This window comes from Lycium barbarum, chromosome 1 (assembly GCF_019175385.1).
Source record: "Lycium barbarum isolate Lr01 chromosome 1, ASM1917538v2, whole genome shotgun sequence".
Taxonomy (NCBI): Eukaryota; Viridiplantae; Streptophyta; class Magnoliopsida; order Solanales; family Solanaceae; genus Lycium; species Lycium barbarum.
In genome coordinates, this window is record NC_083337.1 from 2957324 (window position 1) to 2970082 (window position 12759).

General features: G+C 33.9%; 1 protein-coding gene across 3 annotated transcripts; it reads left to right on the forward strand.

Annotated features, from left to right (window-relative positions):
- The first annotated feature begins 464 nt into the window (after positions 1–464).
- LOC132629017 (probable beta-1,3-galactosyltransferase 14) lies at positions 465–7550 on the forward strand. 3 transcript variants are annotated; one of them, XR_009578133.1, is made up of 8 exons: positions 465–1279; positions 1799–1974; positions 4247–4399; positions 4474–4556; positions 4653–4752; positions 5291–5404; positions 6026–6218; positions 7190–7550. XR_009578133.1 is itself a non-coding variant. In XM_060344764.1 (8 exons), the coding sequence occupies exons 1-8, from the start codon at positions 1070–1072 to the stop codon at positions 7276–7278; spliced, it is 1068 nt and encodes a 355-aa protein (XP_060200747.1). In that variant the 5' UTR covers positions 468–1069; the 3' UTR covers positions 7279–7550. The 3 variants fall into 3 exon arrangements, 2 of the variants coding, with proteins under 2 accessions (XP_060200755.1, XP_060200747.1); XM_060344764.1 differs by having other exon boundaries at positions 468–1279; positions 6076–6218; XM_060344772.1 differs by lacking the exon at positions 5291–5404 and having other exon boundaries at positions 466–1279; positions 6076–6218.
- The last annotated feature ends 5209 nt before the right edge of the window (positions 7551–12759 follow it).

Genomic DNA, 12759 nt, shown 5'->3' on the forward strand with positions numbered 1-12759 from the left:
ATCAAATATCCTTAACAAAGGAAGGTGACTAGGATGTGTCTGTAGGATGAATGTTTGTCGTTTATGTGTTTTCTTAGTTATTCTTACTGTATGTATATATAACACCTAGTAATCCTATATCATGGTTATGGTTTTCTGTTCTTGTGTATCCTGTTTGTTTGATTTTAATTTAAATTTATCAGTTTTATGTTTTATTGCTTTTGAGAATATGAATTAGTGTAATGGAATCGCTTCTACTATCATATAAAAAAAAAACGAATTGAAAAAATCGAAATCGAACTTCAAAAAACCGAAATCGAAAGAACCGAACCGAACCGAATTAGTTTAATTCGGTATTCGATGTCCACCTTCAAAAAACCAAAACTGAAATAGGTGAATCAAAATTTGATAAAACTGAACTAAAGAATCGAACACCCACCCCTAGTATTAACTACAAAAATTGAGACGGAGGGAGTAAAATCTTATAAACTGAAAATGCTAACTGCCCTGTACTTCTAGTTATATCAGTACAAACATCTAGTTCTGTCCTTTCAAAATCTGGCAGTATATCACTGTCAGTACCAAACTTTTAAAGATCAAACATCGATGTACAGACTTCTAAACTCCATCTAAACTTTGACAATCTCTCTTTGTTTCCAATTCTCTGCTATGAACAATCTTAAAGATCCACACAACAATCTCCCATCAGAACCTTAAAGATCAAATCTTTAACATTAAATCTTGATCTTTTTTCATTTTTCCAAGTACCCCTTTACCTCAAATTGCCTTTAAACACAAAAATCTCTATTTCTTTCCAATTCTCTGCTATGAACAACCTTAAAGATTCACACAATATCCATTAGAACCTTAAAAATCCAATCTTTAACATTAAATCTTGATCTTTTTTCATTTTTCCAAGTACCCCTTTGCCTCAAATTGCCTTTAAACCCAAAAATCTCTATTTCTTTCCAATTCTTTGCTATGAACAACCTTAAAGATTCACACAATATCCATTAGAACCTTAAAGATCCAATCTTTAACATTAAAACCTGTTCTTTTTTCATTTTCTCAACAACCCCTTTGCCTAAAAATGCCTACAAACCCAAAAATCTTCACTGCCAGATCATCCACTTCATACTACTACAACTCTAGGAGATCAACAATTTTAACACTATGTTTTATTATCGGTTTTACCGGGTTTATATTCGGGTTTACTGCCATTTCGAAGCGGGTTTTAGGAGGTTATAACTGTAAATATGCTGAACCAAGATCTGTTTCTGTTGCTTGGGATAGAAGAACTGTAAGTATGAAAGAAAAATATTTTATTCATAAACTCAGTAATTATCCCTTACTCTCTGCTATATGAAAATAAGTTTTAGCACCCTATTTATAATAGTGCAAAAACTCTATATTATTTTGACTATAAATCCTATTTAGATATGAATTAAATGAAAGGAAAATTACCCTATGTGTGTGCGTACACTCTACCCTCCCTAGACCTCACTTGTGGGATTACACTGGGTATGTTGCTGTTGTTGTCTACTGGGAAAAAATATTTACACGCTTTAGACCATATGAGTTTGTTACCGGTTTAGCCCATATTTGTGTATAAACTCATTTTATACAAGGTTGATATGCAGTTTCAAAAGAAAAAACAGTTGATACGTTATGTATAATGCTTTCCCAGGTATAATATTGTATAAACTGAAATATGGCTATGTGGCGTAATAATTTATGTTGGTTTGTATATTTATGAAAATTTCCCAATAAATGAATATCAAATTTGGTTTCCTACAACTTTGAATTATTCTTCCAACAGAGTATAGGAAAAGGAGGAGGAGCCATGGTGGAAAAAGAAAGTGGGCTTACTGATGGAGAGTATAAGAGGCATAAAGTTATGGGTTTTGTTGGAATTCAGACCGGGTTCGGGTCGGTTGCTCGAAGGAGGTCGTTGAGAAGGACTTGGTTTCCATCTGATCACCAAGGGCTTCAAAAGTATTGCCTTGTTTTTTTTATATCTACATGTAAATATTCTTAGATCTCACTTATCAGCATGATATACCTGATCCATGCATAAAATCATGAAAAGTGGATACAATTTTTTGATTGCTACTTAGTATTGGCAATAGGTCTAAAAAGGTATCTAAAAATATCAAATTTAGATATTTGTACCCTGTCGAAGTAAGGAACCGTGACGTAGATGTTTGGAATAGATTCCTTAATTCATACTCTATTTCTGTAGAGGATATTTTGTAAGATTTTAGTTTCAGATATTTTTTTATAATTGTGGTATCCCGGCCAGCTTGCGCATACAGCTTGACTAACTCCTCGGGTACGTGCTACCTCTCACTAGCACAAGTATCAGGTAACTCTATCCACCTAGGCTTGCACAGACGGAAAGATTTTAGTTTCAGATCTTAAATTGCTCTTGGATCCGAATAGAGAAGAGTTGATTCATATGCCGACCCCAACTAGTTTGAATTGAGCTGTAGTTGATTGATTGATACTCCCTCCGCCCCGTCGTAATTGTCTCTTTAGCTTAAAGTTGTCATTCTAGGAATTCAAGACTAAATTTGATAGTTGTTTCCAACTGTACCCTTAACGTTAAAGAAGTACTATAGTTCTTTTTAATACTGCTCAATTCTCAATAAGCATCTAATAAATAGGGGTAACTTAGTGAACTATACCTTGTATTTATTATTTTTCTTAATGGACGTGAAAAGAACTAAAGCGATATTTAAAATGGGACGGAGGGAGTAGGTTTTAACTCTCTATCTCTAGTCCAACTTTAGTTGTGAGAGCTAAACGTAGCTTCATTTCTTTATGGAAACAATAAGGCATGTTCTTGAGTTTATGTAGCTTAAGGGAGAAAGACGCAGTAAGAATATTTACAGTAAGTGGTTGATATTGCTGTTATATAAATGAAAAGTACATTTTTTGGCCTATCAGCAAGATATGATGGGAGTAATTACTACATAGTTTCTTGTCTTTCTAACCATAATGAGAATCTATTTCAAATAATTCCACGTTCTCTGAATCATTTGTCACATGCGGGCTATTTGAGCAGCATTGATTTAAATGCTGATCCCAACTAGTTTGCATTGAGGTGTAGTCGATTGATTGATTGATAGTATATTTGAACTCTCTCCACTCTAGCTGTTTTGAGAGCCTAAGGTAGCTTCATTTTCTTTTTGAAAACAAAAAGTCAGGTTCGTTGAGTTTATATAGCTTTTGGACCAAGTTGCAGTAGGAATATTTACAGCATGTGGATTGATATTGTTGTTATAAAAATGAAAAGTACATATTACATATTAAATAATGATTGAATATCAGAAAGATATGGTGGGGGTACTTACTACATAGTCTGTTGTCTTTCTAACCTTAATGAAAATCTATTTCAAATGATTTCTTGTTCTCTGAATCATTTGTCAAAGGCTGACTGTTTCATCTGACTGTGTCCTGAAACTTGACCAGCAAGAACTCATGGGGAATTGACCAATATGTTGTAGATTATTAGCTTATAGAAAACTGAAAATGGAATGGAACGGGACATAATGTTTATTGTAGAGTCGCTAAGTATAAGGACACAAGAGAAGGAAGGAACTTACTGGCTGGAAGAAGTTGGGTTAGTTAATCCGTCAGGCACATTTAGGCAGAAAGTTTTTTTTGTTTTTTTGTTTTTTTTAAAAGAAACTAATAGCCTGTTTAGCCAAGCTTTTAGGAAGTCAGAAGTGCTTACTTTAGAAAATTAAAGTGTTTGGCCAAGCATTTAGGAAAAAATAAGTTCTCTGGAGTAGCAGCAAAATTTGTTTTTCAGAAGCTAAAAAAAAGTGTACTTATTTATTCCCAAAAGCACTTTGGGAACATTGGCCAAGCACAAAGTATGCTCTAATATTAGCAAAAGTGTTTTTCAAATTGATTAGCCAAACACAAACTTCTCTTTGCTAAAAGTACTTTTCCAAAAAAAAAAACGCTTCTCAACAAAAAACACTTTTTAAAATAAGCAAATTTTGGTAGCATGACTGATTGAAGTCCAGATATAATTTCTCAAGAAGTTTTCATAATTCATTCCCTTATTCAGCTCTTCCTTCTTGAGTTTCTTTGAAAATTTCATTAGCTTTTTTTTTCTTTTTTTTTGCAATAACCATGCCTATATATGTGTATAAGCAGTTGATCCGCGAATCACTTTTATATGTTGTTGCACTACACCGTATTTGTGAATTTTGGTTGACCATATTTTGCTGAACCAGCTGAATGAATATTGCAGGTTAGAAGAAGCGACTGGCTTGTCCTTTAGATTTGTTATTGGTAGAACAAGTGATAAATCTAAGATGTCAGCGCTTAAGAAAGAGGTAGCAGAATATGATGATTTTGTACTATTAGACATTGAAGAAGAGTACAGTAAGCTCCCATACAAAACGTTAGTTCTGACATTTATTATTCATTAGTTTCTTCTGTTTGTGGGCTACACTTACACCAAGATGCTTTTTGCAGCTTAGCGTTTTTCAAGGCTGCCTATGCACTTTATGATTCCGAGTTCTATGTTAAAGCTGATGATGACATATATTTACGGCCAGGTAGCTAGAATTGTGAAGTTTCGTTGTTCTTATTGTTCTTTAATCGAGGTCTGTGTGTTATTATGAACTCATGTTGCTTTGGTATTCCATGAACAGATCGCCTTTCATTGCTCTTGGCCAAAGAGCGGTCTCACTCACAAACTTACCTTGGTTGCATGAAAAAGGGTCCAGTTTTCACCGACCCCAAACTCAAATGGTTAGTCTGATAGGAGTTTCCCATATGCTGATATAATTGGCAAGATAATTTGTCTAGTTTATTAGTCTAAACATGTGAAGAGCATTTCAAGTTGAATATCCTAAATATTACTAGCAGGACTGTTAAAATGGGAGTTCAAACATGATTCGCTTAATAGAACTTATTTGGTACTGGAAGTCATTAGGATTGCAACTTACTCCCTGTATTTCCTTTGTTAGAAGTGATTCCTGTCTCCCAATTCGACATATAAAATGCACAAATAATAATAACAAACATGATGTCCCTAAAAAAAGATGCCCAAACTCGTTCCCAAAATTGTACTTCTGAAGTTCTGATTCTCGTTTTAGGTATTCTTCCCTCTTATCTATTTATTTATTTTGAGAACACAATGATCACTAGCAAAAAAAAATGGCATTGATAGATGCTTGATCAATACTTAATATGACTAATTGTGCACAAAAAGTCGTGTTATCTGTTATCACGTTTATTATGTTTTTATCTTCAGTATTGTCTTATTGAATCTGTACAACTGCTACAGGTATGAACCACTTTCATCTATTCTAGGGAAGGAGTATTTTCTGCATGCTTATGGTCCTATTTATGCACTTTCCGCTGATGTTGTTGCAAGTTTGGTTGCCCTGAGGAACAACAGGCTAGTGTGCTTTATTTAAATATTTCTGTCATTCATCTGTTTTGAAGAAAAGTGTTTTGAAAGACCTACAAATCCTTGGTATCAATGCAGACTTAGCTAATGATAGGGCACAATGGAAGAAAAAGATCCATGTAGGTGATATCTACTAGTTAAGGATAGGTTTTAGACTTGTTAGAGAACTTCTATTATTATGTTAGACTTCTTGTTGTAAGCTCGCCCTGCAGGTAACATGAAATTTCAAGTTGCTGTAGTTTGAATTCTATCTGACCAGAAGGCAACAGTCGGCGTATACAAAGTTTTTAAAGATGGAACTAATGGAGTAGCTTGTTTCATCTAAGCTAAGGTTACTAATCGGAAGTCAATCATAGTTAAAATATACGGAAATAAGAGGATGCGTTGGCAACTTCTTACATGATGAGATGATTTTTCTGTAAAACTAAAATTATCAAAGAATATTGGGTACTTAGAAGATTAAAAAACTAGAGATAACACGAGATCATTATGGTAAAAAGCTTGATATATCCTTTCACATTACAGTCTTTAAAAATCATTTCACATCACAGTGTTTCTGGGATTCATTTCTTTATTTTATTGAGCCTTTCGTGTTCTGCTTTTTTGCAGTCAAAGGAGTGATAGCTCATTAGTTTTCTCCTTTACCTGTGAATTATCAGTTTCCGAATGTTTAGCAATGAGGATGTTACCATTGGAGCGTGGATGCTTGCGATGAATGTCAATCATGAGAACAATAAGCAACTATGTGAACCAGAGTGTACAGCTTCATCTATTGCTGTGTGGGATATTCCAAAGTGTTCAGGTCTGTCCTTCAATCTTTCATTAAGTTCACCATTAGCATAAGCCCTCGTGCTGTTTAGTTTGCGTTGGAACAAATAGCAAATAATGCTTTTGTTTTGGTGCATCCTTGAGAGAAAATGACAAAAATGGTCCCTTATGTTTGGGAGTAGGTTCAAATAAGTTCCTAAAGTATTCTATCGACAGTTTTAGTACTTTAAGTTTGCCAAAAGTGAGCACTTTTAGTCTCCGTCACATATTTAACAAATTATGTATGTTACATTTGATGAGAACTGTGGAAGAAAAGATTAAACCATAAACGCCAAGTCATCAAATCCTAGAGCTGCAACACAATAAATTGTACTAGACACTAAAAAGTAGACGAAACATAGCAGAAATTGCACATCAAAAAGTTGTATCAAACTTTAGAAATAGAGAAAAAATAGCAGAAATTGCAAAAACTATACCTCCAAATGTAAGTTCCCCCTAATTATTTTTTTGGCATGAGTTCCCGTTAAATCTAACAGATAGAGTTTGTTAAATATTTTAATGGAAACTGAAAGTGCTCTCTTTTGGTAAACTTAAAGGACCAAAACTGTTCATAGCATACTTTAGGGGTAATTTTGAACCTATCTCCAAACATAAGGGACCATTTTTGTCATTTTCTCCATCCTTGATGATGAAATTTAAACATTCAGCAATGCAGATGAAAAATTGTTTGATTTTGTCTATTTCCTACACGTGATAGACATATTACTGTAAAGAATATCCAACATGTACTATTAGCTTATGGGATATATTACTAATGGTGGAAGTAACAATCTTATAATGTGATTATGTTCCAAGGCTAACAGATACATTGCCCATTTGTTTCTTGTTGCATATACACTTGGTTTCTTGATTGTTGATCTCTGTGTTCTGCTTTCCCATTGACAATATTTCTCCTTGTACTTGCCAACATTCTGATAATGATGTTTCATTCATTTTATCCTTTAGGTCTGTGTAATCCAGAGAAGAAAATGTTAAAACTTCATGCAAACGACGTCTGCTCAAAGAGTCCCACTCTACCATCAGAAGATGATTAATGGGCTTGATCAATTTTGACTGCTGGATTTTAGTCTTCCCTGGAAGATCATTTGTGTATTTTGTAAGCCACTTATGAGATATGGATGTAAAATAGATATAATTTTTTCCACTGATTGATGTTGCACAAAAATGGAGTGACATGAACAATTATTGATGATTGATATAGCTGAACCCGACTTGCTGGGGATCGAGGTGTAGTTATTGTTGTTGTACTGATGTTGCACAAACCGATGAGAACTTTGATAGTAAATGGTATTTTTTCTATTTGCAACTGTCTGTGTTTGGTTTGTGAGTATGAGATTGCCTTACTTCAGTTGTGTGAATTAACTGCAATTATGTGAGTTCTTAACCAAAAATAACAATGCCATATAGTTCACTATATCCCCCAGTGGATGTACAATGTAAGTTACAGCTTCAAGTGAGCTCAATAGCTTTAATCTAAGACACTATTTATAATATTTGACTGCCAGTTAGTATTGTAGTATTGATTTGAGCTTGTTGTAGGAATTCATAGTGGGATTACATTGGATATGTTGTTTTTGTTGTAGGAATGCATAAACTTCAAATTCTGGATTTGTCTAGTATCCTACATTAAGTATCTAAGATGGTCGTTTAACACTATACTCATTGCATGATGACTTAGTACATTTCATAGTATTAACCAGCAAAATCAGGTTGGTGAGCTATTATAAATGTTACAATGAACATCATTACCGATATATACCACCCTAGGCAGATTTCACATCGACAAAACAAGAAAAAAAAATACTAGATATATAAAGAAAGTAAATCTTAGATCCTAGTGATACATTTTAAAGAAGCTAGTGGCTGAGTACAGTTCACATCCAAACATTTGATGAAGAACGTGATTATAATATGAAAAGTGTATATATATATTTTTTATTCCGCTCCCCTTTGATCCCCCTTATTGGAGCTATTGCTCCTTTGGTGACTCGAACTTCCAACCCTGAGGTTGTGTTTGGGGTTGGGGGGGGGGGGGGGGGGGGGCGCTGACTAGCTGAGCAACCCCTAGTGTACTCAATTTTTGTATATGTAAAAGCTAAGATCGAACAAATTGATTCGCAAATAGAAGTGCTAATGCTACAAAACCATGCTAGAAAGATGTACATGCATCTCCAACAGATCCAAAATGTACCAAGATTGGGTTTCTCAATGGGATAACTACATAGCATAACTAACATTACTACATATTTATATTTAGTAGCTATAGTTTAAAATAATTACATTCCATAGCTAATAATTATATGTTAAATACAACTTATAGCTATATATATATACATATATATACAAAGTAAAATACCCCATCATCACATTATTCACTTCCAACCCAATCCTCCCATCTCTCTCTCTCCCTTCTCCCCCACCCCTGCTCTGTCGCTGGCCACCACGACCTTTCTCCGGCAAACTTTTACGGTCAGATCTTGGCCGGATCTGACCGGATATACATCAGATCTTCACCGATTGACCTCTCGTCCTTCTCCGACGAACTTTGACGGGCAGATCTTGGCCGGATCTGACCGGATATTAATCAGATCTTCACCGATTGGCCTTCCATCCTTCTCCGGCGAACTTTGACGGTCAGATCTGGTCAAATCTTTGCCGGATCTGACCGGATATACATCAGATCTTCACCGTCGACAAGTGTTGCTTTGTCGGAGTCTGGCCGACGGTGGCTTTTCTGGTCAAATTCCGGTACCGGATCTGAAAAATCACGTTTCTTTTTCAGTGTATTCATTAAGTTTTTCGCTGTATTTGTTGTATATTTACCGTGTATACAATGTTTTTCGCTTGTATTTGTTAATTTTTTGGTGTATCTATGTTGTATACAGTATTTTTCGCCTGTATCTATTGTATACATATCGGAAAATATGATGTATTTGTGTAATTATTGGTGTATATGTATTCAGTTTTTTACTTGTTGTATTCATGAATAAAATAAGCCAATTTATGAATACAGATAATTATTTCATGAATACAGTGGGAAAAATTATTTTACTCATGAATACAGCGAAAACAAAAATTGAATACAACGAAAAAAATGAATATAACAAACAAAAAAGTAGCTACGAGCTGTAAATAAGCAAAATGTTGCTATGCCAGATTTTTAACCCTTAAAATGTAGTCATTTATGAAATTTTCCCTTTCTCAATTCATAATATGGGACTGAACCATTCATCCTATGGTAGTGCTGGGTTATTGGGCTTCCAACTTTGATTATTGGGCCGGAAAAACAAGCACTATTTTCTTTGAGAAGGATTACACATAGCTCAATGTCACTGCAAGTCTACCCTATCGCTGTTTTATAACTTTTCTAAGTACTAATAACATGGTTTGAAGTTGTATATTGTGAGTGATTTTTGCCCCATCAATGTAATTTAACCAATTAGAATAGGGAACTTAAAATTGCTGGGTTACCAATGTGTGCTTATTAAATAGAAGTACTCGCAAATGCAATTTTAAGTGGTCTATTTGTCCGTTTTACTTCTTTATTTTTTAATCCCTCAGTGAAAATTCTGGCTCCGTCACTAATAAAAACCTAAGTTGATCAAAATATGAAGTTAAGTACATTCATAAGTGTTTAACTTTTACACATTATAGTATAATAAAATTTGCATTGCATCAGGTCACCTAAGAGAATTACAGGTTAGTATTCACAATAAGTGAAACCGGTAACATGAAATATAATACCAGTAAAAATAAAAAATAAAAAAAAGGAATACGTGAGCAGCAGGGGCGGATCTACCTTTAGAGTTAGAATTAGACAAAATCCAATAATTTTGACACAAATCTTGTGTTTCTGTTAAATTTTACTTATTAAGTATGCTCCCAAGTATGCACAGGGGCGGAACTAGGTAGGCTCGAGGGGGTTCCGAAACCCCTCGGTGAAAAATTACAGTGTATATACAAGGTCAATTTTTTATTTATTTTTATGTATATATAGTAGATGTTGAACCACTTTGGCTTCTTCGTGTATTTACTTATTTATATTTTTAAACCCCTAAGTGAAAATTCTGGTTCCGCCACTGTATATGCATATATAAATAACGAAAAAGGGCCAAAATTACCCCTGAACTTTGGAAAATAGTTTATTTATACCCTTCATTATACTATTGGGTCAATTGTGCCCTTACCGTTATACTATTAAGACCAATTGTGCCTTTACCGCTATGCTATGGGCCAAATATGCCCTTTAAGTTACACGGTCTGCCACGTGACACAATCACAATGGCCCAACTCATTTCCCCCTATAATTACACCCAGATTAAATTATCACCGGATCCGACCTGTCACGTTATTTCACCCAACCCATTTTCGTTATAATCCCTGCTTTGTACATTTTCCAAAATGTAATTGCAAATTATCTCTAAAAATTATTTCCCTATCCCTGAAGTAATTCTTCAATAGCATACCAACAAGCCATCATTTTTTCATGGATCCAAGAAAACACAGGGCGTCTTTTTTGTGCTTCAAATATTCAAAGTTAATAAATCAATATGTTTATCTTCCAATCGACCCATTCTACTGAGACTGAAAGCAACATAAATGTTGGAAATTGAAGTCTGCAGCTTCCTATAGCAAAATCTAAAGCGCCCATTTCTCTAACAACTTCACATGAAAAAAATGTTACTTTATTTGAAATTTGAAGTTTGTTTAAGAATTTGAAGTTTGTTTTAAGTTCTCAAAAGAATTCGGACTACGACTTGAAATATTGAAGTTCATTTCACAAGTCTTTTTACTGGTAAATGTAATTCATTGTGAACATCATACACAATAAAAAGTAGGGTGTACAAACTAAACCGACAAACCGCACCAAACCGATAAACCGAGTCAAACCGAGAAAAAAAATCCGATTAGTGGTTTGGTTTGGTGTTGAAAAAAAAAATCCGACCATAATTGGTTTGGTTTGGTTTTAGCTAAAAAAAAAGTCAAACCGAACCAAACCAATCCGACATTACATGTATTTAATTTTTAAAATATTTTATACATAAAAATATTTATTTGTAATGTAATTTATACATATTTCTTAAATTTTTTTCATAGTTTTTTTTATCTATTATCATATTATTCAAGCTTGAACTTAGAATTTTGAATGTCAATAAGTTTTATATCCTATGAATGTTAGTAATTCAAATAAAGTCCAAACCAAAACCAACTCAACACTAATGCTAACAAAAAAAATTCAATTTACCACTAGGAATGACAATAATGTTGGATATCTATTCTTTAGTTTTGCATAATTGATTTAGAGAGTGAAAATATAAAAGTTAAGTTTTTTCTTTGTCATGTAATTAATATTTATTACCCGTACTTGTTTTAGCATTACTTAGTATTTTTAGATTGTGGTCATTTTCTTTATGACTTATTAATTAACAATATTTATTTTAACCGATTTTATTATCTTTTGTTGAATATTTTAATACAATGTCATCACTCTTCTCACATTTGTGTTATTTTCTTAAGAAACACCTTAATTATATAGTTGTATCTTACTAGGACTAAAGAAATATTTGAAGTAAAAGTTATATATTTTGTATCAAGACTATTCCCAAAAAAAACCCGAGAAAACCGAATAACCCGAGAAAACCTGAAGTTGAAAACCCGAAATTTATTGGTTTGGTTTGGTGTACAAATTTAAAAACCCGACGCAATTGGTTTGGTTTGATGTTTAAAAAATCCGAACCAATCCGGTCCATATACACCCCTACACAATATAATAGAAAAAGGAAAAAGTTGTTCATTTCTACTCTCCGTTTTGAACATTATAACAAGACAACAAAAAATCCTGTAATAATGCACTAGTCTTACTAAAAATCATGTAACAAAAAATCTTGAAATAACGAAAATGGGTTGAGTGAAATAAATTGGCGGGTCGGATCCGGTGATAATTTAATCCAGGTGTAATTATAGGGGGAATGGGATGGGCCATTGTGATTGTGACACGTGGCAGATCGTGTAACTTAAGGGCATATTTGGCTCATAGTATAGCAGTAAGGGTACAATTGACTCAATAGTATGACGGTAAGGACATAATTGGCCCAATAGTATAACGAAGGGTATAAATAAACTATTTCCCAAAAGCTTTAGGAGTAATTTTGGCCCTTTTCCGTATAAATAATCTCCGGAACGGCCAAACCTAATTGCTATCTTGTCCTAGGAACTTAGAACCGATATACTTAAAATCTGGAGGAAATAACAGATAACTTGTATACAGGTCCAATGACAGCACCATCTGACATATGCTTTTGTATCCTTTGATGTACATGCCTTTATTCCAGGTACATATGTCAAACACAAAATTCTAAATTCATATACAATTGTTTTAGGTGAGAACTGAATCCAAAGGGGTCTTTTCTAAACAACAACAGAATGGCCAATGGCAAGTATCCAGTGAACATGGACCATAAAAGCACTTAAGTACAAAATTTTCACAGCCAAAGACATGAGGAAGTCAGGAGAAA